Here is a 26,961-nt window from a genome sequence, read left to right as displayed (position 1 = left end):
ACAGAGGATAAAGTAGAGCGCGTGGAATACTATGGTATCCTGATAAACCTCATCTAAATTGAGTGTTGTCTTAACCCGCTAGCACTGGCGGGAGAGTAAAACACGTAAACTTTGACTTTCGGTTTAAACAGGATGCTTGTTTTTTTTTTTTTCCCGAACCTTCTTGTTGCTTGAAACACTGTCATGACTGTTTTTCTTCCTCAAGGATTTCAGCATCACATGTGACCCCATCGAGAATTATATGCGGCTTAAGAAATCTTCAAAACACAAGCTCTTCCGCTTGCTGAGCGGATTGATTCATTCGGAATAATCTATAAATAGTCTTCCGTAGAATAGACTAAAACAGATGTTGAATGTGGTTTCTATGGTATGACAACAGTGGATTACCACAGCAGCTCATAAGTCGTCCGATCTTTCCGGTGTTTAGACAACTTGACATCAGGTTCGTCTTTAACTGAGCCTTCTTTGGGTGGGTCATGCTCTGTCAGCCAAGAAAAATATTATGCTAAAATGACAGAGTCAGTGGATAACACTGCACAGTACTTTTATGAGAGTAAACCTCTGAGAACTCTCTTGAATTTAACCCTGTGTGTTTTGGCTATACCGCCACAAAGTGGATTCAGATAAGTAGATTGCAAAGCTTCCGTCCTCAAGAATGGGCGCCATCTTGAAAAGATTATAAGAACTAATTTTTTTTTTTATATAACATCACCCACAAAGAAATCTGACTATCGTTTGTTGTTCCCGTAAGCTTTAAGTTACTAAAACATAAAACTGCATATAGTCACGGAACAGTTTCGGGAAAACTGAATGGCGTCAGTCAGAAGCCTAGTTGGTTTCTCACCCAGAGGAAAGATAAACAAGGATCAAGAAAGGTCACTGGTTGACGGTTGAAAGTCGGGGAAATGAGATTTTATGGAAAGTAACCTTGTTCAATTTGCTTGATTTATCAACTATTTTGAAGGTAAAGTGCATAGATCAATGGATCATAGAGTCGAACACTATGGTTGATCACAAAAAGCGCAATTGTCTGGGAAGTGTAAAACGACACAGGGAAGCTCATTAAGTAATTGAAAATGTTCCCAGCTTTAAGGAATAAATCTCTTGATGCCGTTGAAAGTAATTAAGATTAGTGACAACAGATGCGCTAACTATAGGCTTTGTCGATTGATATGCTTCTAGAAATGTGCAGTCACTGGTGTGATGTAATATTCGTTAAAGTTGGGAAGTCAGTGCATTTAGTTGAAATGATGATCCAGTATCCAAGAATAGCTGACGCGCCAAAGATGCTGTGAAAAACTGATAATACCTCCTCTGCCGCAAACACGTGCGCATGTTATACGAGGTTAGACATTCAGGTAATTATGAATAGGCTGGTAAAGCAATTTTCCTTCAATTACGTAATTATGTGGTAGAGCCAATTAAAATTTGTGGGAGTCATAATTGTGCAAAATAAATGATAAATTGATTAATTTAGTAGAGTACGTGCGGCGATAATTATTTTCATCAGGGAAAAGGACTCGAGATCAGAAGGTTCGTATAGGAGTTTTTATTCCGGTTACGAGATAAGGCGTGAATTTTGAGTTACGTAGTAGTAACAGAGAAGGAGGACTCTTCTTCCCATCACAGTTTCCGAGATTTCAACTAACTGGCTTGGGCAGAAAGGTGTTATTTGTTACGGTGTTTGTTGCCAGTACATACTCCATAACAAAGATATCCTTTGTACCCAAGCCAGCACCACAGTTTCTCTAGAAACCTGCCTCCTTTATTCTGCTGTACAGTTGAGCTCCTATGAAAAGACCCGAACACATGGCCATGCATCCCGCGTGTAAGAAACTATTTCAGTGTTATTGATTTAGCGGACCCCCTCTGATAACCCAAAGCAATCAACAGCAACAATATTGAAACAGTTTGTCGGCTTCGTTCTGAGGAAAAAAAAAAAAATTGCTAACCACAAATTTGGCCCCAGAAATAAAATTGCCTTTGTCTGTTTGCGAAGAATTGTCTGTTTGGTTGTGATAGCAACATCGATGATAAACCACACGCCCGACTGGCTGGCGTCTGGCTCAGATCAAGTTTGCAGAATCTTTATACAAGTTACACTTTCTTTTTAACATTTCTCAACATCAACCTTTCAGAAAGGAAGTTGATTACATTCTTGGTGCACCCTTGAAATTTAAGAGTCTTTCTCAAAATATAAAACGCTTGAAACACTCATCACAGGTACAAAAGAAAGCCAAAAGGTCAAAAGAGCCTACTTTGAAACTAGATCATGTTATGGATGGCTGTGATCATAAAGAAGACTCTGTCGATCACGTGCATATTTATCAGCTCATGGAGAATTTGCCGTATACTGAAGAAGAACGACTGTGTAAACATTGCAGTGCATATCGTACACATTAGCATGCAGCCTATACGAAATTGCATTCATTTTAATCGTATGTAGACTATGGCCGGTGATATTAGTACTTCAGTGATAAATAAAAGTATAGAGAAATGTATGAGCTAGTCCCCAGTACTTTTGGATGTGCGGTGAAAACAGATTTTATCCTGAAAACGTCAAGTCTCAGCAGGTAACTTCTCTAAGATTGGATCTCTGTTAGCTATTTTAAGAATGGCTGGCCATGAAAACGTCCTACCATTCTACCCGATGATATCATACCACAAGTTTACACTCCTCATAATATATTCATTCATTTCATACACAGTGTTACCGAGTCCTACAAGGCAACCTAACTAACTTGTCAACATACACTACTGATATCATTACAGGGAACATGCCTTTTTCCTGCTTCATGGAGGAAATCCCAATTGGAAGGGTCTTACATTGGTGGAATTTTCTAGTTAGGTTATATTAGACCAGAGCTTCAAAAGGTGGCCCATGTCAATGTCGTTTGTGTACAGCGGCATAAAAAAAGACAAGAAATTTAAATTTATCACAAGTTAACGGGAAGATCACGAAAAGAGGTTGACAAATGACCTCCTACGCAGTCGGTCAGTTGTTTCCTAATTAATTGGTCACCCTACGCAAATACCAAGCTGAATGGGTGGGTTCCATCACTGTCGATGCTGACATTTCACGATCTTGCATGCAGATATCTATATAATCCGTTCTAATCTTCAGTGGAGCAATATTTGCGTGGCCAAAGGTAGGCCTACGACGAAGCGAAGAGAAGCATGGCACTTTCAAAGGAGATTTTTGGGTTTTGTTCCGTCCTGTTTATCTTACTCAAGGCACGAGCTACCACTGGAATTTGTGAGTATTCGTGCGTTAATGAACTTCAAATTGTTAATGGAGGTAATATTTGAAATCTACGTGCACTGCACTGGCCTTGTGTAGTCGTGGTTTGTCTACGTGACTAGCCAATCTGAGAGTTCCGAAACGAGCTACGTTAATTAGAACTCAGTGATAGTCTACTGATCCACTCTTTCTAAAAAAAACTGCTATAATTTTCATAAATAATTGATGAGACTCCTGCTGTACTTGTCGCCAAACTGGATAACGAAGGCCTGAAGCCAGCGACTCACATTTACTTTGCAATGACAGTAGATTATAACAGGGTCTTTTTGTTTCTTTTTTTTTTTTTTTTTTCATTATTTTTTTTGGTCTGAGAAAAAGAACGTTTCCAACTCTGTGCAATATATTTAAGAGGTGTTTATTGAACCGGATATCAGACTAAATGCTAAAGTTGCTACATGGTTATCATTATTTACTTTGAACGTGAAGTTCAACTTCTTTACTAATTTGAAACTAAGTGCCGTAAGTATATATTCGACTCTGGAAAGATGATACTGGCGTGAAATGGAAACCTTCAAGTATACAGTTCTCTCGTTGTTTTTTGCTTTGGAACAAAATTCGTTGCTGATAAGAATTTCGTCACTGTCACTCATACTCAGAGTTCTTCCCAATTTTTTTTTTTTTTTTGTTCCTGAGCAGGGGAAGAAATATTACGTGAGGAATGTTTGGACTTAAAAGTTAAAAGACGCTTAAGAAGAGACCGAAAAAATAAGCTAAGGAGTCTTAGTGCTAAGATAAATAGTCTTCTTGAGCAATAAAGCTAGAACAACACGATTTTTATCCACAAAAATGCAGAACTTTGATACGGAGATAACGAAGTATTCCAAACACGGGGTGAGATATCAAGTCGTAGCTTGACAGACTTGAAAATATTCAAATTACGAGTGGTGCTTCCCCTAGGGACGCTTTCTATCGAATACAAATTTTTGAAACTCTTCTTTGGCTTTTTTCAGTTGTGAAATTATGTGAGGATTTGTTGCATAAGAAAACCTCTAGACAGTTATATGTCGCTTTTGCTGAGAGAATGTTTCATTACATGCGCATTAATAAGGCCTCTTGCGAAGGAGAAGCTATGAAATTGTAGAATCTCAGGGCGTACACGTTTAGCCAAACTTGCGCAACTCTCGCCAAAGAAACATTTGAACTTAAGACTTCTTCAGATCGTCACGAAAGCGGAAATTATTCAAACGATTCGTGTTGGGGCGGGATTTTAAAGTTAGCTCTTCAATAACTGTTAATGGTCATTTGGTTTTCTTAAATCTGACAGCTTTTAAAGAAGCTGATCAATTTTGAGATCGCCATGTGATATCACGCGATGGAAGACATCTGATTGCAAAGGTCTAACTATCAAGGTTTTTTTAATATGCCGTCTGCCGAAAGGGCCTGTTGACTTTCCTGACACCCAATTACTTTTCATAGATTTGCTAGTACATTATGTGACTCACAACTACCGTTAATTGGAATCAAGAGATTCACCTTCACTCTGAACACAGGACCGATGTTAAAAGATGATATAAAAAAGAGCAATTCATGAGTTTTACTGAACAAGCGATATCGTTAGTCTTCAAATTTAACTGTAAAAGGAAAAAGGTATCAAACTGTACTCTACACTTTGCGTAGGTTCATGTTATGTCGTGGGACTAGCTTGCTGAACGACTTTCAGGGATAATAATGAAAGCTAAGAGCATGCTCGGTCAAACACGCCAACGGCGCATCGGAAGTATTACAGATTATCTAAAGCAATACAGCAGAGAACCAAACAGCGAAAGCATATTTGGTTTTCCTTTGTAACTCACCGGAAGCTATTGGCTATTGAGTGGATTAAAAGTAGAGAGATAAAATGTTCGGACAGGAAGTTTTGGTGAAAAAAAAAAAGTGGATTGATTTTATTTTTGTGAACATAGTGACCCAAACATGCAATCAGCATTGCACCGGAATCTGCAAAATTTAAAAATGTCAAATTTAACTTCTGAGGGCCGGTTATTTTAACAGTGTCACTGAAGACAATAAGTCATGGTCAATTTAGCTGAACCTTTTATCTGAACACTTATTTTTGTGGACAGTGTCAGAAGGGCCGAAAACTGGCAGTGGAAGGAAACTCATTTATTGAAAACAACTTTCTAATAGATAATATATAGTGAGGCCCACTACTTGCGTAAAACCGCGGTTCGGGATAGACCACTTGTTAACAACCGACCCCTAGACACTTTGAAGTCGTCATGTTTGTTCAAAAGAAATCGGGAAGGGATCGAGCGCTATGTAGATCAGTAACGGACATAAACGAAACGTGGAAAAAATGTCATAGTGGATCTAAGGAAGGGGATAGGAAATATTTCGCAACAATTACAGTTTTCTTCTTTCTAGTTAGCCTTCTTCTCTTCAATCGCATCATAAAGAGACCTGAATCTTCTCGCCTAAAAATTTAAAGGGAAGTTTGTTTGCCAATTCATAGGGAGACAATGGCACAATGTATTTTCTGCCATTTCATAGTAACCTATTTACGCCCTTCATCACATCACCAATTGGTTATGGAGTAACGTGATTGTTTGGGGAGTCTGGTTGGGAATGGAATCGAAAGAGACGAATCAGAAGAGGAAAGTATTCCTAATCCATGGCATGAAACTGGTAGGCATGAAAATTCTGAAGAGGTCATTTGGCATAAAGCTCGTGTAACTTAAATTAACATAACAAGTGATTTTGTCTTATCTCACTTGCGGTTCACGATTTCTTTCTTGAAGCAAAGTCAACTTGCCCCTCTGTTGAAATTTCCGACAAGGCTTGTCCACGAAATCCCAATCGCTGTTCCTCAGACAAAGCTTGTTCAGATGGACTAAAATGCTGCCCTTCCTCTGAAGACAAGGGTTGCTCTCTTCGATGTGTTGAACCACGCGACCTCGGTAAGTAAAGGTCCAATACCGAGCAATAGGGGAAATTTATGTCGGTATGCTTGTTGAGGGACACAGCAAGTTGCATTTGATCAAAGAGACAATAACACATCACGATTAAGTGTCTGCTTCGTGTTTGAAGCAGAAGAAGAGGTAAAGACTTAAAGTCTCAAACTCGTCTGAGTTCATGAGCTTTCAAACAATTTTAGGTGGAATTTCTTGCGAATTTTCTGAACATCTCAGAGATCTAAAAGTAATTATGGCTTAGTTGTGTGGTAGTTAAGGTAAACGCAGTTTTGTAACCTTCTGAATTTACAAGTACGAAATGATCTTTACTCGGAAATTGCAATTGAAGAAAATTCAGACAAAATTGCCCGGAAAGGAAAACTAGGGACTATTATTAGCTAAACGCTAGTACTAGGTGGGTAACAAAGCCACAAGTTGAAAGTGAGGTAAAGTCTTATAAGGACCTTAGAGAACCAATCGTCGACCTTATAACCTTGCATACACTTTGTGTTGTATTTCGTGAAAATTGACACGATTCTACAATGATTTTTGTTTTTAATTGTCCATACCTGTGGCGTGATAACTTAGGAGTACATAATGCAGGAGGGAATCTCCTTTAGGACGGACAAGTGCCTTGTTACGAGGATATTTTGTGATATTTCCGTATGCTTTTTTTTTTTTTTTAACATCGTCATTCCTTACATTTACTACGGCAAATCCTCTGATAAGCCACCCCCTATGATAAGTCCCCCTCTTTAGAGGAAGAAATTTATCAATCCCCCCCTCCCCCCTCTATTAACCCCCCGCACGCCTCCCCCTCTAAAAACAAAAATTCAAAGTAACACTCCAGGTCAGTAGGTACGAAAGATTTATTCAAGTACTGTAATTTAATCATACAACTCATCAGACTTTACTGAGGATTTTGAATCTGCCAATTTGGTAAATGAAAAAATGTAAACTGAGAACAGTTTTTGAATAAGTACGGTACATCATATCCTATTGTATCCTGGTAATGAACATTAGGTTAAATTAATAAGCCCCCCCACCCACCCCCCCTCAAATAAGCCAGCCCACTAAATTACCTGAAATAAATAAGCACACCAAGGGTCTTAGTAGAGGATTTAAGGTATATTTTAGCTGTTTACGAATCGTTTGAGCTTCTTAAGCTTCCATATGACTGTAATATTTTAGAAAGACTGAAAGCCAACAGTAATTTGTGTCAAATGACCTGAACGTTGACACTTTGATGGTTAATAAAATCGTGGATGTACAGGTGTACAAAGAACGGCGAGTATCGCCAGTTGGTAATTGAAATTTGGAAACTACTGCTGGCTTTTGTGTGTTTTTGAAATACTTAAATGAAAGAGGCTCAAACGAATCGCGAGCGTCTAAAACATTAAAAGAAGTGAGGAGTAAGTATGTTCCGAAAACCAGACAGAAAAATCACTTCTTATTTTCATAACAGTCCTCTTGGTTTCAGGTGCGTAGCGTGGTCATTTTTTCAAGTACGCACAAGTACATCTGATCTAGAAACCTAAGTAAACTGAGCGAAAAATACTGCGTTCTTTATTTCTTTTTCGAAATTGTTGTGTGAATGCAAGCAAAGAACAAAGCGTCTTGCCCTTATTTTGAGCAAACTTAGCGCAAACACAACATTGTTTTCAAAATTTTCTGGTCACTTCAAGTACGCACGTGCGCATATGCGTATAGGACGCTACGCGCCTGGGTTTATTATCTTAAACAACTTTGCCTCAGTGCCACTGGCAATATCAGTCATTCTTTAATCAGTTTCGAATTTTACAAGTTGACTCAGTTCTTTACGAACCCCACACTAAAGATTGATTCAATATTCCAATGCAGAGGGCTGCCCCGAACCCTTGGATTTCGCTTTCGTGGTGGACACTTCAGGCAGCATCAGCCGTAGTAACTTCAAAAAATTGAAGGCTTTTATCGAGCAGATGATCGATGGATTCGACATATCAGAAGAGGGTACCCATGTTGCTGTAGTAGAATACAGCACCAGTGCGTCTGTCGTGTTAAAGTTTGATCATTTCAAAGGAGTCCATCTGAATGCAGTTAATCTAAAGAGGAAAGCCCGTAAAATTCCCCACAAGCGTGGATTTACTCACATTGATAGGGGGCTGCATATGGCAAACACGGAGGTGTTTACTGTGAAAGATGGCATGAGGCCAAATGTTACAAAGGTAAGAAAACAGAGGATACTGCCAAGCAGGTTTTCCGCACCCTTGGATTAATGACCGGTTTTGATTTCGATGTCACTGCTTGAAGTGTTATCGGAGTTGTAAACATGAAAGTTTTCCATTTAAGAGGTGAACTTGATTATAAGTCATGAAGGTGAAATCGTTCCTATTTCAACAAAGTTTAAACCCTAAGTGTAATCGATGAGATAAACACTTACATTAACTTTAATTCAACATAAATTTCCTTCCTGTCAATTCTTATTACTTTTCTCCTGATTGATATCTATTCCTTTTAAGGGGAAATTCTCTCCTGGTCACTCACGGGAATTTAATTTTTTATCTTTTTTATCTACTTACTTCAATTAAACAGATCTTCAAAAAAAAATAACAAAAATAAAATGACAATGAATAATTAAGTACAAAGTGATATCTGCATAATCAGACCATTTTGTACAGGATACCTAGATTCCTTATGAAAATTTACTGCCGTGTACGGGGGTGAACAATTTGAACCTTGCCTGGCGAGGGTGGGAATTTGAATGGGAACTGTTGAGTCTTTTCAGTGGAATACAAGTGCCTCATCTTAAAATATGGAGGTATTTAAAGGTGAATAATTCACCTTTGCGAGCAAATTGTTCAGAAGAAAACGTTTACATGGTCTAGGTTTTAAAGTTTCGTCAAAGTACAGAAAGTCACATTCGCTGATTTTGCCTTCTATAGAAAGAAAAAAGAACAAATTTTTGCCGCGGAAATTTGAACAAAACAATCTTTAAAAGTTCTAGAACTGAAATGGGGGCGCGCCCAGGGAGGTGTTAAAGCTTCAAATTGATCGAAGAATCATTAATGGATAAACGAAATGAATGAAACTGCACGAGCTCAAGATTAAGCATCTTTTTCTTAACAATGTCTTAAATAATTTATCATTAATTTTCAAGTCCTATTCTCTCATATAGAAATGAAAGGAGAAATATGCTTCAGAAACGATACCATTCGTATTTTCCCTCATTATTGAGTTACCATTTACGGCATTTTGAGTACCCAGAGAGACACCTTACCTTAACAAATTTTTTTTCAATTATGTTTACAAAACTTCAACAGTGGAGACCCCCATTTCGATAACGGCTCATTAATCTGGCCGGCCGCATAATCCAAAGCACTCCTTCGGTTCTCAAGCAGTTGCTAGCCGATGCATCGCGAAAAAAAAAAAAAACAACTCCGTTTGTGTAGCTCCTTATTTTCCAGACAGATCGTCGAGGGATGGAAAAAGAATAGCAAGACTAGGTTGCGAAGAAAGGTGTAAAGTAGCGATGTTATTAGTTTTCTTCAATTAGAGACCATCGTCATAATTGACAGAAAAAAAGATGTTTTTAAAGGGAAATTTTAAAAAAACAACAACAAATAGGGATAGGGAGCAAACTTCTTCCACCATTGTATAAGATGTAAACTAAAAACTGTATTTCCTATTTTTCCTTAGATTGTTCTGGTTATGACCGATGGAAAACAGACAGTGGAAAAAGACGGAGTTCTTAGCTCTGACATTCTCCGCGACGCTGTTCAGCCTCTGAAAGACAAAGGCATTCGTGTGATATCTCTGGGTGTTGGCAAAGGTATCGGATTGTTTGATCTTGTAACCCTTGCCTCCACGGATTTGGATGTGTACACGGCTACAGATTTTGAAGAGCTCGAAACTTTGGTTACGGAACTGACAAAAGGAAACTGTCCAGGTATAGCCCTTCTTTCAAAATAGACCATAAGAGATACTTTAGGTGGGGTTCCAAAGAGGTTATTTTCTTCCTCTAAGTTCCCTCCGCCACACCCTTTTTAAGGATGAAGTGTCTCTCCTTTGTTTATGCAATGAAAAGGAAAACGTATCAAAAATAACGCCTAAAAAAGGGGGTTTGAGAAAGACTTCTCTATCTTTCCGCACGCAGAAATTAACACAATTTATCACCTTCGAACAAGGTTTTCTTTAGTCCAGGTAATTTTTGAAAACATGCAGACCTAAGTAAAAGTATTTTAACTTCACTTTTGAAATTTTGTCTGTTATCATTTCTGTTGCTTTATAAACGCCACCCGATAAAAGAGACTGACTATATTTCGTTTGTCAATTGCCTAGATTTACATAACAAGGCTCAAGATAAATAGGAAATGAATGATTAAGTTATGTCTGGTGCTTTAAACTCTTTAATATCAGATCTTTTCTAGAGGGCAATATTTAAAAGAGCTCTGTCTAATTAATTGAGTTTTTAACTCCGTAGGGAAAACAGCACAACGTTTGCTTGATAGAAATAGACTCATCAAAGTTAGAGGAGAAATTAAAAGAAATCAGATTGGCTTAGAATAGGAAATATTACGACATGCATTGTAAATAGTCAACAAAAAAATTACGTAACATTTGGTAATGCACACATTGAAACACAGCGTCTCTGGGTCACAAGGTCAATCTGCGTCCTGTTTGAGTGTTAAAGGGCTACAATATCTTATAAAATACTCAATTCTATACCACAGTGCATGGAAATTGGTCTGACTGGGGAGAATGGAGTAACTGTACAGTATCATGCGGTGGAGGCGAACAGACACGTTATCGGGATTGTGACAATCCTCCTCCGGCTTACGGGGGAAGAGAGTGCCTTGGTGTCAGCGAGGAAACACGCCCTTGCAACGAGTTACCGTGCGCCGGTAAGGATATGATTTAGCTATGCCGAGCCTCACTGAATACGAATATGAAGAAAGGCTCTCGATGAAATGAATTTAAGCTAAGAGATTGTAGCCGGCTTACATCCGGTTATATTACCTGTAATGACCGTCTGCGCATCAGTGCACAATAGCTTGTGTGAACACCCACTGCATAGGATTTTATGACCGTTGGTGATTGGTAGTTCTAACTCTACTCCTGATTGGCCAAAGGTTCTAGTTTATTGTTTCATGTCAGATTCAACATAACGTCCAATGGGTCGGGTGTTGAATTCAAGAAAGAGCTATGGGAAAAAGTGTTTTCTGAAGTCAAATGGTACTTTGAAATCGAGAGTCTTTTGCCGGAGCAAAAGGAGGCAATAAGAGGTTTTTTAATGCAAAAAATGTGTTCGTTAACCTGCCTACAGGATACAGGAAGTCTTTGATAAGGGAGTTTAGAACAAACGGCGGCAGAACTCAGGGTAGTGCACGAAGGAATGTCAAGATTTTGCAAAAATCTAATTTGGATTTGCTCTGGAATGTTACGTGAATTGTTACATGAATTGGTGTTTACGGAGAGCTGTGTTGGATTGGGCGTATTTTGAGAATCTTTTGCACTCTGAATCGATGAGTAGTTGTTAAAATCAGGCGTTATAATTGACCGACGAACTTGGTTCGGCGTTGAAGTCGCTAACACATTAGGGAGTTTAAGCAAATCACTACGGCTGGCGCTGCTACGGCTACCGGAAGTAAAATTGTCCAGAAACGAGTCATTGCGCATGTCATTGGTTCCCATCCAGCCGTAGCGGGAAATCCTTCTACGCGAGTGGGAAGGTTTCGGCGTAGTCTGTGGTACGTGAACTTATCTCGCTTCTTTCATCGCTTTATACATTCTCCTGAGCAATTTTAACTATTGAAATACACTTAACATCTTTAAAAATAGCTTATCGGGAATATTTATCAAGCTTGCTGTCCCTTACCGAGTGAATCTGCCTTTATTTTTGCCGCCGGGTTTGTCGAAGGATCGAAGCAGTGTGCACATGGAGAACGCAGCGAACGCAAGGAGAAATACGTAGGTAGAAAGTCTAACTTTTCCTTTTCAAACCTGAAAGACTACTTGAAATTCAAATAGCTGAAGCTGAGGAATGAAGAGGGTTATGAGGGACCGTGTAGAAACTTTGCTTTGGTGTTTATAAGCTCCAAATTGGCAATTTTACAACACGTAAGCTAAAATATTTTAATTCACTCATTCACTGTGCACAGGATCGCTTACAATTTTTTTTTCCAAACGTTAGAATCCCTCGTCCCTCTAAACGAAGTCATTTTGAGTTTTTAGACGTGCAAAAACTACCGCGAAGACGCTTAATTTATTGGTTTTAAAGTTCTCAGCCGTACTAGGTTTGCAGTTCGCGTTGCTTAAAGTTGAGTTTTGGCGGGCTACGGCGACGTACTCTCCCCAAGCCTCGTCAACCACGATAGCCGTAGCAGCACCAGCCGTAGTGATTTGCTTAAACTCCCTATTGTAAACTTCAATGCGGCTCTTCTTCGGCGTTAACTCGTTGGCATCGCTACATGCAGTCCTCTTACGTGTACCTTGAAGAGCTTCATTGTCTGGTTTGCCACCGTAGAGCGCGTATTTCTGATTCTACTTTTGCTTGTTGATCTATGACTGATCTTCGTTTTATCGATAGTTGACGACAAGACTTGCAAGTAAACTTCCTCTGTCCGTAAGCAATCGAGAGGCTTTCCAACTCACATTTTACATCGAATTTAGCTTTTCCGTCAATAAGATATCTTTCAGTGTGGTGTAAGTCCTTCCGAGAACACAAAACACAAATTATTTACATATATAAGAGAATAATCATCGATAAAAAACTATTTCTACTCGAGTTTTAGCTAGGTGAGGGGTGAGAAACACGTGAAACGACTCAAAACAAACATCATGACACTTGAGTAGACCTGGATCCGAGATATATGACCAATCAGATGGCACGTAAGAATGGGCCAATCACAGCGCGTACTCAAATCGGCGTACACTCTCACACAAGAAATCGTGCGCTGTTGCTCAGACGGAGTTTAGAATAAACGGCGGCTGAACTCAGGCTAAGAGATTGTGGCCATGTGAAACTTTTAAGTTTTAGAAACAGTCATGTGTTTTATTCAACAGTTGATGGAGGTTGGACCGAGTGGAAACCATGGGAAATTTGTCCAGTAACGTGCGGAGGAGGAATACAGAATCGTTATAGAACCTGCACAGATCCCCCACCCGCTCACGGAGGAAAAGATTGCTCCGGGGAAGGTGTACTTACTCGTCCTTGCAACGAAGAGCCTTGTCCAGGTAAACAATTACCAATCTTCTTATAACCAAGACATGCCGAACAGCTCTTATCATTAGCTCGTTTACATGTTTGATTATTCTAGCTTTCCTTATCGATTTTCAAATGTACTTGTTCCAGCCTTGTCACTCACCTCTTTGACCTATGAATCGATCAATCAATAAATAAATCTGTGTCAAAAATCGATCACTTGATCTGTCAAATTATAGAAAATAGATTCAAAATAAAGATAGGTTTAAAGACTTCAGATCACGATCACTCATTTCAGTTTCCAAATGTTATTTAGTATAGTTTTGAATCTTTTTGGTGCTATGCTCGTGCTGTGACTCAACATCCTCCAGACTACTGTAAAAGAGGTTTCCGCGGTCTAGGATCGCCCAATTTTTACGTATACCTATTTTCTTCTTCTTCTTATTTTGCGGGCGAACCACACTTACTAGGTAGAACGAAGGCGATTGACTTGGGGTCGTAATCGCACCAAATAGGATAGTACTTTGACTAGGAGGCATAGATAGTATTAAGTAGACTGTTTTAGATATAGAAACCTTTTATTTTGTTCGTCAAGTGATGATCAAGTTGTACGAGGTGCATTTTGACCATAATCTAATCGCAGTTAGAGGTAATTTCTGCCTTTTTCAAATGAGAAAAAGAAAAATCAGCCAACGAATACACCTTACCGTCCCTAGAATATGTCTAAATAGGCATACAGTATTGCGAGGATACGAAGTTTGGTAAGCTTCCTGCTTATGTATAGAGTCGAATGGAAGTTCATCTGCAATTGAGAACATTTGTAAAATGCGTCTTTCCTTCACATGGGTCCTATGGATGACACAATGTACGGAATAAAAAGCGTATACATTACTTTTACAGTGGCTGGTATTCTATTCTGCAGTTCATGGAAACTGGGCCCGATGGGAGGACTGGAGACAATGCAGTGTGTCGTGCGGTGGAGGAACACAGATTCGAAGTCGGACCTGTACCAATCCTCCGCCACAATTTGGTGGCCGAAACTGCAGTGGCGAGAGTCAAAATGAGCGGTCTTGTAACGAGCAACGGTGTCCAAGTAAATAATTTATTTTTGACTGTTTGAGGGAGGTTCTTCTCTCAGTTCTTCACACCTGATTTGCCTTTAACAAGTTCATGTAATGTTCTTTTTCATGGAGTTCACTTCTATCGCCTTTCGACGATTTAATCCTTTTATACACCATCGTTGTGATCTAATTGTTAACATAAAGCAATAAATACAACCACCACTAACATGGAATGTTATTGGTTGCTCAGTTGATGGAAGGTGGACGAGGTGGAGTGATTAGGAGGCTTGTGCCAAATTATGTGGTGATGGTACTCAGTTGTCCCGTCGGTCATGTACCAATCCTTTCTCTGAGTTTGGAGGAGCTGACTGTGAGGGAGATAGCATCCGGTCAAGGCCGTGCAAAGAATAGGAATGTTCTGGTAAATACGATACCCTATGCATGTTACGAAGTGAATCATGCTTCGTTTGTTATGTTTGAAGATTCTCAATTCAAAAATGGCGAGTTATTAAATAATATATTCCATTTTTTTCTCTTGAGCACTCAGAGGTTTCTCTTTGTCCCCTGGTTATGGGTTTCGGATAATTTACTACTATTCGTTTCCAAATGTAAAGCAGTTGATTCGTTGGTTTGTTTTGTGTGTTCTTCTTGGGCTGATAAATTCTTACCGCTGATGAGTAATTCTGTTGCACAGTTGATGGAAACTGGAACGGTTGGGGAGACTGGGAGGTGTGCAGTGTGACATGAGGTGGAGGAATTCAAAGCCGTACTCGAACGTGCACCAATCCTTCGCCAAGATTTGTAGGCCGTGACTGTATTGGAGAAGAATTTGAGGAACGTCCCTGTAACGACAACCCATGTCCAAGTAAAAACTTCCACTAATCTATTTACCACTGTTATTGTACGCCATCATCTCTGTAAATTTCGAGACTGATTCTTCTAACACTGCCTAATGTTTTTGTTTCTTAATCAACAAGTCAAATAATTAGTACTTTTAAAATATCTCCGTACAAAGGAATGAACGAAGCCTTAGTGCTCACATGCACATTCCCTCCACATTTATTCCTTTATTCTTTGATCACTCTCCCAAGTCTGAGAAATGCCCTTACTGATGCCTATACGTCAAAAGCTGACTCTAACCATTAATTCCCTGTCATTGAATGTGTAGTTGACGGTAGGTGGACAAGATGGGGAGACTGGGAACAATGTTCCATGACATGTGGTGGTGGAGTTCAAGTGTCCCGCCGATCATGCACTGATCCTGCGCCGGCGTTTGAGGGAGCAAATTGTGAAGGGGACAGCTTGCGTTCTCGATCCTGCAACGAGGAGGAATGTCCTGGTAATTACGTGTAACAAAGCGCACGCTTCCCACGATTTAGGTTGCAAAATGAAAATATCATGCTGTTCATGTGTGTTCCTGGAGTTTTACTTTGTGCAGTTAATTGATTCAAATATACCATCATGCCTCCTGGTCATCAGTTGCAAGCCCTGTGCATGCGTTTCGTGTAGTATTCCCTATCGTTGTTGTTGTTTTTGTTTCTGCATACATATGGTCCACCCAAAGATTAAGACAAACGTATTACAACGATGGGTTCAATTAATCCACAGTTGATGGAAAGTGGACTGACTGGGAAGATTGGGAGCTATGCAGTGTCACGTGCGCTGGAGGAACGCAGAGTCGATTTCGAACTTGCACCAATCCTCCGCCGCGATTTGGAGGCCGGAACTGCAGTGGAGAAGGACAGGAAGTCCGTTCTTGCAATGAAGATCCATGTCCAAGTAATGAATTCTTAATTTTTCTCTCGAAATATACCTGAGTATTTTTCTCAAATTTGTAGGGAAGTTACTTATTATTCGAGATACACAAACGACTGCGGCACCATTTCTCTGTATCTTGTTGACTTTTAAGGAAGGTTAATTCAAGAAAGCTAGGGACAGGTGTTTATCTCCAACTGTTTTCGCTGTCAGTGGTTACATTCAAGTTTATGCAGCTCCACTAGCCATCTTTACGCTCTTCCACCGGTTATTGTAGCAAACTGATATTTTTAGACATTCGGAGATGAACTGATATATGCTATCTTGGTTAAATGAGTTGAGCGACTTCTGACACAAATCCCTTATGAACGCATATTTGCAGTCGACGGAAGGTGGACAAAGTGGGGAGCATGGGAACCATGTCCGGTATCGTGTGGTGGTGGTATTCAGTTGTCTAAGCGGTCTTGTACCAATCCTGCTCCTGCTTTTGGAGGAGACGACTGCGAAGGGGACAGCGTTCGCTCAAGATCCTGCAACGAACGAGGATGTCCTGGTAAATTCGATTGACAGACTTCCACTCTTAATTTTCCATTTTATCGATTATCACACCCATCCTTACAAACAGAGAACCATTGTCAGTTTGCTACGTTTTGCATATTTGCCTGAAGTAACAGATGGTTTTATCCAATGAATCTTCTCCTATCTCCCATGGCGACTTCTCCATAGAAACAACATTTTGTAGCTTTGAAAGAAAGCTACCATGTGCTTTTAACTTTAAAGCGATTCTTCTTCTTATATCTTAGAAATTGCTAGTGATAATTTCCTCGGTTTTTTTTAATTGGTATTGTTCAACCTTATCCTTATAGCTACAGAAAGGTTGGTATCATTTGGCTTCTTTTGCTCACCTACTTTTCTAATTTGTTTTTCGTTCGGTTAAGCTGACGGAAACTGGTCAGTGTGGAGCGAGTTTACCCTTTGCTCCGTTTTTTGTGGTGGCGGAAGACAAAACCGCTCCAGAACATGCACCAACCCACCACCGAAAAACGATGGAAAATACTGTGCTGGAGAGAGCAGTGAAATACGACCCTGCAATACTCTACCATGTCCAGGTAAGTACTTCAACACCTAATTCTTTAAATTGTTTTTTGCTACATTTCCGAAATAGTTATGAAAACAACAGTTATGTGAATCATAAGATTGCTGTAAAGTGTACAATAAATCGCCTAGCCTAGCGCTTGAACAGTTACAGCAGCCGTACGTTGCACAACAATAAGAAAAGAAACACGGACTTTCATAAAACCCGCCAATACGAACAATCAAATAAAATGGTCTGACCAACGGTAGGGTACAAAATTTTTCTTGTGAAGTCATATATACTTCCTTTCTTATCTAATAGTCGACGGAGGATGGTCATCGTTCGGAGAGTGGGGCTCATGTTCTCTGACATGTGGAGGTGGCGTTCAAGATCGACAAAGAACTTGCACCAATCCCCCTCCAGCCCATGGCGGTAGACCTTGCGACGGTTCCAGTGTGGAAACCAGATTTTGCAAACAGTTTCCATGTCCAGGTAATTTGAATAAAGCACACCAGCTTAACCATTCTTTAATCATTGGTTATTTTTCATATTATATATAATATATATTATATTTTACAATGGCTTTCCCTTTTTCAGGGGATGGGAAATGGTCTGCATGGAAGCCCTGGTCTCCCTGCAGTGTGTCATGCGCATTAGGAACTCAGAGTCGATCTCGTACTTGTACCAATCCTCCTCCAACCTTTGGTGGTAGAGTCTGCGTTGGAAAGAGTGAGGAGACCAAGTCCTGCAATAATGGACCTTGCCCTGGTAAATAACCTAATTCATTGGGATTTATCATGTTTTTCCCCTTCTGATTATTTTATTCGGGTATTCATTGGAGGGAAACCCAGGTTTAAGAGGCCATCCCAAATACATAGCTTATGGGTGGGCAATTCAGGTCGGGAGAGTTTAGTTACAGCGAGGATATAATTTCACTTAATTAAGAAATTGGAAAATAATTCAAGATGTAAGTTATTTACTCCTACATAACGTTAGGAAATGGTGACTAACTGGTCTCATTATGGAAAAATGGGAACTCGTTAGATGAAATAAACTTATCTTCCTATTGTAAATAATTTATTTGATTCATTTCTTTTCACCCCCCCCCCCCCCCGCCTCGTCACTCAACAAAAACTCAAAAATAAAACTAACAGTGAATGGAAGGTGGACAAGATGGAACCCATGGAGCTCATGCCCGGTGAGGTGTGGGGGCGGAACTCAAGTACGTTTACGATCCTGCACTAATCCCCCACCCGCCTTTGGTGGAGCAAATTGCATCGGAGAAAGACGGCAGGCTCAACCATGTAATGTGCAGCCGTGCGAAGGTAAGGTTTACTTTTTTTCTCCCTGACTGAATAATTTGTATTACTTTATCCTGAAACGAACGACTTCTATAAACTGAGACACTGAGAACCTTGTTAATGGCATGAGTCGCTTACAAGTCCTTTACATCACACTTGGGGGTGCAATCAACCCCAAAATCTGCATTAAAGCGCGAAATCCGAAGGTTGTGAGTCAGTGTGGCCGAGTGGTTAGGGAACTGGGTTTGAAATCAAGCGTTCCCGTCTACCAAGCTTCTCACTGAATTTGTTCTCGGATGCCCCGGGTTCATTTCCTTGGCTGAGCTTTGTGTATCGCTGACTGGTCTACCTCCTGCCAGCTGGGATTTTTCCATACACTATGTTCATGTACTATGTTTGTTTTTTCATTTGTTTATTTCCCATTTGTCACATAATTTGTAAAGCACATTTGATCATATCTACAAGCCAATTTGCGCCTTGGAAACATTATTAACTGATAATTTCTTACTTAGTTTGCTCTCTGATGAGGGACTCAGAGTTTCTTTGAGTCTTTTTTGAGATGAATATTTCACATCCCTTTTCAAGAAACGATGTGCTACTTCTCACTCATGTCCAGAATTGCACACAGTTATGAAAACGGCAAACTTGCGTCAAAGCGAACTCGGCTACGCGGAGTTGACGATTTTGAAGAATTTTTAGTCAGATTGACTATTTCGTCGAAATTTCGCCATATTTGAATCTCTGGACATATCTCTTCTCTTTTTTTTTTAAATAAGACTTTAATTCGTATTCATTAACCGCCTCCCATTCAGCTCAATGGATAGTGCATTGAACTGTTGTGCGGGAGGTCGAGGGTTCGAGCCCCGGCCGGACCAACAGTCAAGGTCTTAAATAATTGAGAAGAATATGCTGCCTTTCTATAACATCAAGAAATGGTTAGGTATTCTAGTCTTCTCAGATAGGGACCAATAAATGGAGGTCGCGTCTTCTGCGGGGTTAGGGGTAGGGGACGTTAATTTCCCACGCACGAGATTACTGTGTGATGGAGGTCCTCCCCTGGGGTGGGATGGGTGGGTTGCTGTCTTGCGTTTCATACATGAGCCTCTGGCTAGGGCAATCTGGGTACCAAGCCTCACGTAAAGACAATAAACTTCATTGATTGATTAATTCATTCATTTCACGCAGTTCATGGCAACTGGGCACGATGGCAAAGCTGGAGCATATGCAGTAAGAGCTGTGGTGGAGGGGATCAGAGCCGAATGCGAACTTGCACAAATCCTCCACCTCTTCATGGTGGCAGGCAGTGTTTAGGAAGGAACAAGGAGACTCGCTCTTGCAACAGGCGGCCATGTCCAGGTAAGAGCGAATCCTTCGCTCTGACAGAGGGCTAATGGTCGAAACTTCAATTTACGGTGACCAATTATCGTTACAACTGAGTTGCTAAAGCTAAATTGTCTTACATTACCCCCCATCGACGCAACAGCACAGTTTCTTAAGAAACTTACGCCTTTTCAGGCAAATCTTCCTAGAATCTTCATAGACCTTTCTTGGGTTGTCTGACTCCAAGGACTATTTGTCCGGTGCGCTCACAATGCCAATATTGTTACCAGCGCCACAAAACTAACCAATCCCAACCGCGAAACGAAATATGATTCAAACTGATTACAATGGTTAGGAGAAGGCAAGTAAATTTTATCGAGTTCATGAGCGATTCATCCCTTTTTCCCTAGGATTGGAGTAGCCAGTATTTTGTCTGTGACTTAGTGACTCAAGTAGTCGCATTGCAATTATTTGAGAATATCCGCACCGCCATTTCATGAAGTGAAGATAAAAATACAATTATATCTTGATTTTTTTTCTTCCTAAATGAAACAGTCGACGGTAACTGGGCTGACTGGAAACCATGGAGTAGTTGTTCAAGGTCGTGTGCCGGAGGAAAACAGATCCGTTGGCGTTCTTGTACCAATCCCCAACCTTCCAGTGGTGGATCTTGGTGTATTGGGAGTCGACAGGAAACAAAATCCTGCAATGAAGATAAACTGTGCCCAGGTAAATAAATTAAATTAGTTCGTAATGATGGAAACCTTGGACTGTGCAATGATGGTTTTGAGAACCAAACTTAGGATCAAGGAAACGAATGATGTGCTTCCCAAGAACTGCTTTGAACAATTTATGTTGTCAACTTAAATTTGCAAGTAACTAAACAATTTAAGGCTACCCTATGTTGAATTCTGCATCTTGAATTCCGTAAGGATAAGCAATTCCGCCAGTATCATATGTTTTAATAGAAAAAAAGAATATTCATCTCATTCCTCCAAGAGAGAAAGGTGTATATGAAACCACTACCACTGAAATAAAGAGAACGTGTTCATGCTCACAGCCACTTACTATCTTTCTATCACTTGAGACAGAACAAATACCACTTTTCTCTGTTAGCTCAAATAACATCTTTCTCAGTCGATCTATTTACTATTCCCCAATCAGTTAATGGTGGTTGGTCCTTCTGGGGTTACTGGGGTCGCTGCTCAGTTTCCTGTGGAGCAGGAGTAAGGCATCGAGCCAGAACTTGTAACAATCCCCCACCAGCACACGGTGGAGCACGGTGTCGTGGAGAAAGCAAAGAAGTTTCTTACTGTGAGAGTTCATCCTGCCCAGGTAGCTAACACGACACAATTTTGACTCTATTTTCACCTTTGTTTTTCTTTAACCAAGGACTACATGTACAATGAAGCATGGAGCTGTACGGAAATCGTGTCATTGATATATATGTTTGAACATGATATTTACAATTTGTCTGAAAATTTACAGATAAAATAAACGATATTGTTTTTAAAGAAGGTTAGAGATCCAGCCCTTGGTAACACACCCTTCCCCTACATAAACATTTAACGTACCTTACATCATACACCACTAAAGTCTGTACATAATGTGTTACGCTTTCAGTCTGACGAAGGGCTAACTTTCGATACGTCAACTGAAGGAACTGTTTACGATGGCCAATTTACATTATCAACTTAGTCGATAAAATCAAATAATCTTGTAATACCATAATTTGGTTATATCAACTAAGTTGGAATTGTAACTTGGCCACCGTAAAGAGTTTAAAAGCTGACGTTCCCTTTCGCTCTGACGAAGGGCTAACACTCGAAACGTCAGCTTTTTAACTCTTTACGGCGGCCAATGTACAATTTCAACCTAGTTGATATAACCAAATCACCTTGCACCACAGTTTCTTTAGAAACTTGCCACCTTTATTCATTTATCTTGTATTACCCCCTTCCCCGCTCACACCGACACAGAGCCACAGTTTCTTTACGGAAACTTACCTTTTTTTCACTCATTGTTTTACAGTTGATGGTAATTGGGGTCAGTGGGGTCGTTTTAGCCGATGCTCAAAGAAGTGTTGGGGTGGAATAAAGCGTCGTTACAGATTTTGTTCTAATCCACGTCCATCTAATGGTGGTAAGGAGTGTCCGGGCGAGGGAGTGGAAGAAATTCCTTGCAACACAAGACCTTGTTCAGGTAATAACCATTATGAGTCCTCATTGAGTTCTATTGAGGACAATCATCTCCTGATTAAACTTGACATCTCCTCAAGGATTCTTCGAACAATCTACATGATGATCGAGTGAGCTTTAGATATGAATGTTAAGTTGAGTGAAATAACCTCCTCGGTGTTTCAATTAACAAATGGTAAACACCACAGCGTACACTATTGAGTTATGGATGCACGTGGGAAGCTGCTAAACACGAAAGAAGCGTAGGAGTCGCGCGAGGTGACAACCGAGAGCGACTCTAGCTTCATGAGTGCTTAGCAAACCTCCCAGGTGCATCCATAACTCAATAGTGTATACTGTGGCGTTTACCATTTGTTTTATAACATAACATTGATACATGGCAACAAAAGAGTTTTCTTTTATTTAGCAAATCTTACGTGACCAGTAAAAACAAGCGCGCGCGGAAAACTAGTCTTAGCATTTGCTCACGTCGGCAGCGTACACCCATGGGCAAATGGTGGATACTGAATTGACCAATCAGAGCACGCGCTTTACTTTGGTTATGTTATAAAATCCATTAACAAGGGAGCGAATGTACGTTTAACCATGTTTGCAGACGTGATACGTTTTACATTACCTGTCAGTATAATGCAGGTCACATATGGACTTAATAAACCGCTTAACTCATACAATAAATTACAACCCACATAACATTCTTAACTCGACTTTATATTCGTTTTGCACAGTTAGCTTACAATTATTGACTAGTTATGTAAAACATCCTCGTTTTTGTTTTCATTTAACAGTAAACGGAAACTGGGGCCGATGGGACAATTGGAGTCCGTGTTCAGTAACTTGTGGTGGCTTGGGGCTGAGAATAAGAAGAAGGCAATGCAACAACCCCCCTCCATCGCACGGCGGCAGATATTGTCCTGGAAGCAGTTCATTCACGGCTTCCTGCGCCGCTTGGTTACCTTGTGAAGGTAAGTCTGGCAGGTATTTATTCGTAAACTGGAAGGTGGTCATTATTTTGGCTTGTATTAAACCCTTCGAAGTGATAAATCAGTTAATTTGAATATATGAAAATCATTATTCATCACAAGCTCCCAGTTGACTCGTTAGCTCAGTTGGTTGAGCACTGAACCGGTACTGCAAAGGTCGAGGGTTCAAATTCCGTGCCAACCTAAATTTTTTTTCAGGCCTTATTTCCACTACTACGTAAGTGGGGAATATTACTGCGAGGATCGCTTTCAAACATTTCATGAAACCCTAGTATACACATATGATTTTCATATATTCAAATTCATTGATTTATCACTTCGAAGGGTTTAATATGAACCGATATAATAACCAGCTTCCAGTTGGCTCGTTAGCTCAGTTGGTAGAGCACTGCACTCGTATCGCAAGGGGTCATGGGTTCAAATCCCGTACGGGCCCGAATACTTCTGTTTTGTTTTTGTCTTTTTGTTTCAGGCTTAGTTTCCTCTACTACATAAGTAAGGTTTATTAGTGCGAGGATCGCTTTCATACATTTCATGAAACCGCAGTACACATATATGATTTTCATATATCCAAATTCATTAAGAAAACAATTGGTATAAAATATCTGGGATTTATGGCCCTGATCGTCCTTAACTAGAATGAACGTTTGTCTCAGTGCGTATCTTGATAAACAGGTAGGTTAAGTCAGTACTCGAGCTGAGTGGCTCTGCAACCTGAGCTTACTCCGGGTTTCATAGCATGAAGTGACAAGGATTATTGCCAGTTTATCGCAAGGTTACCCCCCACCCTCCCCCTCTCCCACTCCCCGGCATTTCATCGGCTTCCCTGATAATTCACTTGTTCTCATTCATTCTCCTGGGTGGAGAGAGAGGCTCTGTGAAAGTTATCCAATTACACAACACAATGACCTGGGTTGATCTCCAATCCGCACCACTCGACCCAGACTCCAGCGCACTAACCTTTGTGCCACCGTTTCTCCTAAGTAGGCAAAGCCTTTATGTGATCTGAGTGAGTTCACACTTATTACGCTGTTTTGTTTTCCTAGTAAACTGCAATATCCCTCTTGACTTTGCTATCATCGTGGACACATCTGGCAGCATTTCTAGGAGGAACTTCCATCTTCTTCAACGGTTCATTCACAGTCTGGTGGATGGCTTTAAAGTGGCTAAAGACTACACCCATATAGCGATCATTGAATACAGCACCGCTGCTTCTGTGCAACTCCGTTTCAATGACCTGTCTGGAAGAAATCTTACTAGAAACAATGTAAATAAAAAAGTGCAGAGTACGCCCCATAAAAAAGGGTTCACTTTCATCGACAAGGCATTACGTAAGGCAGACCAAGACGTTTTCACATACGCCGCTGGCATGCGATATGATTCGGATAAGGTAAATATATTTGTTCACGATCACCATCGAGCCTTGGTTTTAAGGAGTAAGCGACCAGTACTGAAACTTGGAAAAAGTGCTGATTACGTTTCAAACAAGCTTCCGCTTAAAAAAGATTCTGGTCAACCGCGGTGAATTGAGTGCATGTGCAGAGAAATTCACCATTTTCATTTCTGTCTTCTGTTGAGTTTTTCACTCATTGCGCTTAGTCTTTCGAATAAATCAGTCCACAAACATTTAACGCGTTTGAAACTTAACACTTTTAGGTGGCACTCGTAATGACGGATGGGGAGCAAACAGTTGAAAAGAACTCTACGAAGTCAGACATCGAGATTCTTACCGAAGCCTCAAAGCCTCTTAAAGATAAGGGTGTGCGCATTATTTCGCTTGGAATTGGAAGACGGGCCAATAAGAAAAGTCTGGAGGCCATTTCCTCAGGAAGTGACGTGTACTCTTCGGAATCTTTCTCTAAACTCAGACTACTAGTGAGGAAATTAAAGAAAGGAACCTGCCAAGGTGAGTACAAAGGAATTATGCAGTCTGTCAGTACTAGCTATTTTCAAGACAGTTGTACCAACATTATTATAACTTGTAGCCTGTCCGTGGCATTCAGTGAGTAACAGTGGAGCAAAGCAGTAAACGGTTCAATAGTTGCGGCGGAGTGAAGAAGCTAGGGATGCGAAGGTTTCTATCGCTTCTATCGCACAGTTTATAATCGCGTTTCGTTTTACTAAACGAACGCCTGGAACAGGCTATATAACTTCGAAATGCGATGAGAATGCTTAGTTTCATACGCAGAACATTTAAAATTTTCTATTTTAATTCATTTATATTTAGGTCACTGAATGCTCACTCTAAGTTTCTTTTCTTTTGTTCAGCGACAGTGACAGCAGCAGGCTACAAATACGTGAGAAGGACGAAAAAGATCTAAAATCATCGATTATCGATCTTAAATCTCTATCTCTGCCGTAAAACAAACGAACCAGGGAAACAAACAAACTTCACAGCTCCATGTGTAGGAGCTTCTGTGAAAAACAAGTTGTTTTTGTCCTGCACAATATTATTATCAATGTAAGAGATTAACAAACCACTAAATTGGTGCAATATTCATGATACAGTACTTGTGGACCAGTCATTATTCATCGCATATAAGGGGGTGGGTGCTTTTAGGGGGGGTCCTATGGTTTTCAAGGGGAAAGGTGGGGGAACAGGGCACTATAGAAAGTTGACTACCAATGACAGGGGATCGAGGGATCATCAGGATGCTACAAAGCTTTATGGGGGAGGGGAAATCAGGCTACCGTAATCCTCCCACCTCCCTCCCCCCGTGCCATAAGATAAATGATGACCGGTCCTTTGTGGTGACAATAATGACGATGATAAAAAAACAATGCTAACGATAATAATGGTACTAACAATAAGGTAGCTAAGCAAACGGCTAATAAGGAAATGCAATAATTTATTGTTGGGACTTTAAAATTCTCAAAATCAGTAAGTTCTTGATATAAGTTTTATATCACAATTGCGATGTCACACGGCGAACTAGTGTTCTTATCTTCCATAACTTTTTTTAATCGTGACACGAGTGGTGTTGTTAGATCTTTTCAGTCTAGTGAGAAATATATTATAAGGGATAGAAGGAATCTAGTGCAGAGAGGAAGAAGGAGGAAAGTTTTCCCTGCTTTTATATTGCGCCTCTCACCGTGAAACAGGCTGGTAAATTTTTGTACAGTGTATGTCAAGTATGTGAACCACGTAAGTGCAGTAGAATGGAGCTTTCGAGGCAATGCGACGTAATGAACGCTTGTAATATTTGGAGACAACGTTACGTTGGTGGTTTTAGAATAAATGAACGTAAACTGCAAATTCCCTCACGCGAAAGCTGAACTGGCGTGAAAATGAAGTGTTTATTCATCGCCAGACTAAAATTGAAGTGCTCTCCCAAAATTCGTTAATTATTATCTTTTCTTGGAAAGAATAATGAAAAACTGGATTGATATTAATAACATCGAGCACTCCCAACTGTTACGTACCTACTGCATCTTACGCGGTCTGAAACCCAGCAGTAACCTCTTAGCTGACTATGGACTCCACCCTACAAGCTCTGTGGCAAGCTATGTGCCACTCTTAATGGTATGTCCTGGGTCACTTTGACCTTAAAGTAGTTATATATTTTAAATATTAAGGTCTTACATTCGGTAAAGTTTTCAAGAGGAGCGTGTGAGTGTTTCTAAATATTTGCTTTTGAATTAAAAATAAATAATAAATACAGAGAAGTAAAAAAAAGTGTACACTGATCCAAGATGAATTTTCGAGTGAATATCACTAATCAGCGACTTCGGCATTGATCACAGTGGGCCCACACAAGCGGCGTGTCTGGTCGTTTGTTCGAAATATAAAGAAATGTATGGGAGAATATTAAAGAGTCGTAATATCGTAATCTTATATCAAGGAATGTCTATGTTAAGGCTCAAAATGAATGTAAACCTACCTCACTTGCTGTGTATTTGTC

The 26,961-nt window shown here is 40.1% G+C and overlaps 1 protein-coding gene and 1 non-coding gene across 7 annotated transcripts; both read left to right on the top strand.

Annotated features, from left to right (window-relative positions):
• The first annotated feature begins 95 nt into the window (after positions 1 to 95).
• LOC111320843 (SCO-spondin) lies at positions 96 to 26,735 on the top strand. Of its 6 annotated transcripts, none has more exons than XM_088740568.1 (22): positions 96 to 1,358; positions 6,037 to 6,195; positions 8,050 to 8,393; positions 9,865 to 10,114; positions 10,899 to 11,069; positions 13,231 to 13,401; positions 14,292 to 14,462; positions 15,599 to 15,769; positions 16,039 to 16,209; positions 16,568 to 16,738; positions 17,124 to 17,294; positions 17,582 to 17,752; positions 17,858 to 18,028; positions 18,415 to 18,585; positions 19,747 to 19,917; positions 20,437 to 20,610; positions 21,046 to 21,216; positions 21,913 to 22,083; positions 22,865 to 23,041; positions 24,106 to 24,449; positions 24,716 to 24,965; positions 25,328 to 26,735. In XM_088740568.1, the coding sequence occupies exons 1-22, from the start codon at positions 1,334 to 1,336 to the stop codon at positions 25,378 to 25,380; spliced, it is 3,999 nt and encodes a 1,332-aa protein (XP_088596694.1). In that variant the 5' UTR covers positions 96 to 1,333; the 3' UTR covers positions 25,381 to 26,735. The 6 variants fall into 6 exon arrangements, with proteins under 6 accessions (XP_088596694.1, XP_088596693.1, XP_088596695.1 ...); XM_088740567.1 differs by lacking the exon at positions 96 to 1,358 and adding an exon at positions 2,776 to 3,256; XM_088740569.1 differs by lacking the exons at positions 96 to 1,358; positions 6,037 to 6,195 and adding an exon at positions 2,936 to 3,256.
• Trnat-cgu (transfer RNA threonine (anticodon CGU)) lies at positions 23,422 to 23,495 on the top strand. The gene has a single exon. It is a non-coding gene; the product is annotated as a tRNA-Thr (tRNA).
• Positions 26,736 to 26,961: the final 226 nt, after the last annotated feature.

This window comes from Stylophora pistillata, chromosome 12, assembly GCF_964205215.1.
Source record: "Stylophora pistillata chromosome 12, jaStyPist1.2, whole genome shotgun sequence".
In the NCBI taxonomy this organism is placed as follows: Eukaryota; Metazoa; Cnidaria; class Anthozoa; order Scleractinia; family Pocilloporidae; genus Stylophora; species Stylophora pistillata.
Note: the sequence above shows the minus strand (reverse complement) of the source record. Positions and strands in the feature narration are given on the sequence as shown.

Bases quoted from the DNA above. Each gene is read 5' to 3' on its own strand.
- LOC111320843 (XM_088740567.1), top strand. From the start codon at position 3,178: ATGGCACTTTCAAAGGAGATTTTTGGGTTTTGTTCCGTCCTGTTTATC. The intron at 20,611-21,045 runs GTAAATAAATTA...TTCCCCAATCAG, and splicing joins TGAAGATAAACTGTGCCCAG to TTAATGGTGGTTGGTCCTTC. The intron at 24,966-25,327 runs GTGAGTACAAAG...TCTTTTGTTCAG, and splicing joins AAAGAAAGGAACCTGCCAAG to CGACAGTGACAGCAGCAGGC.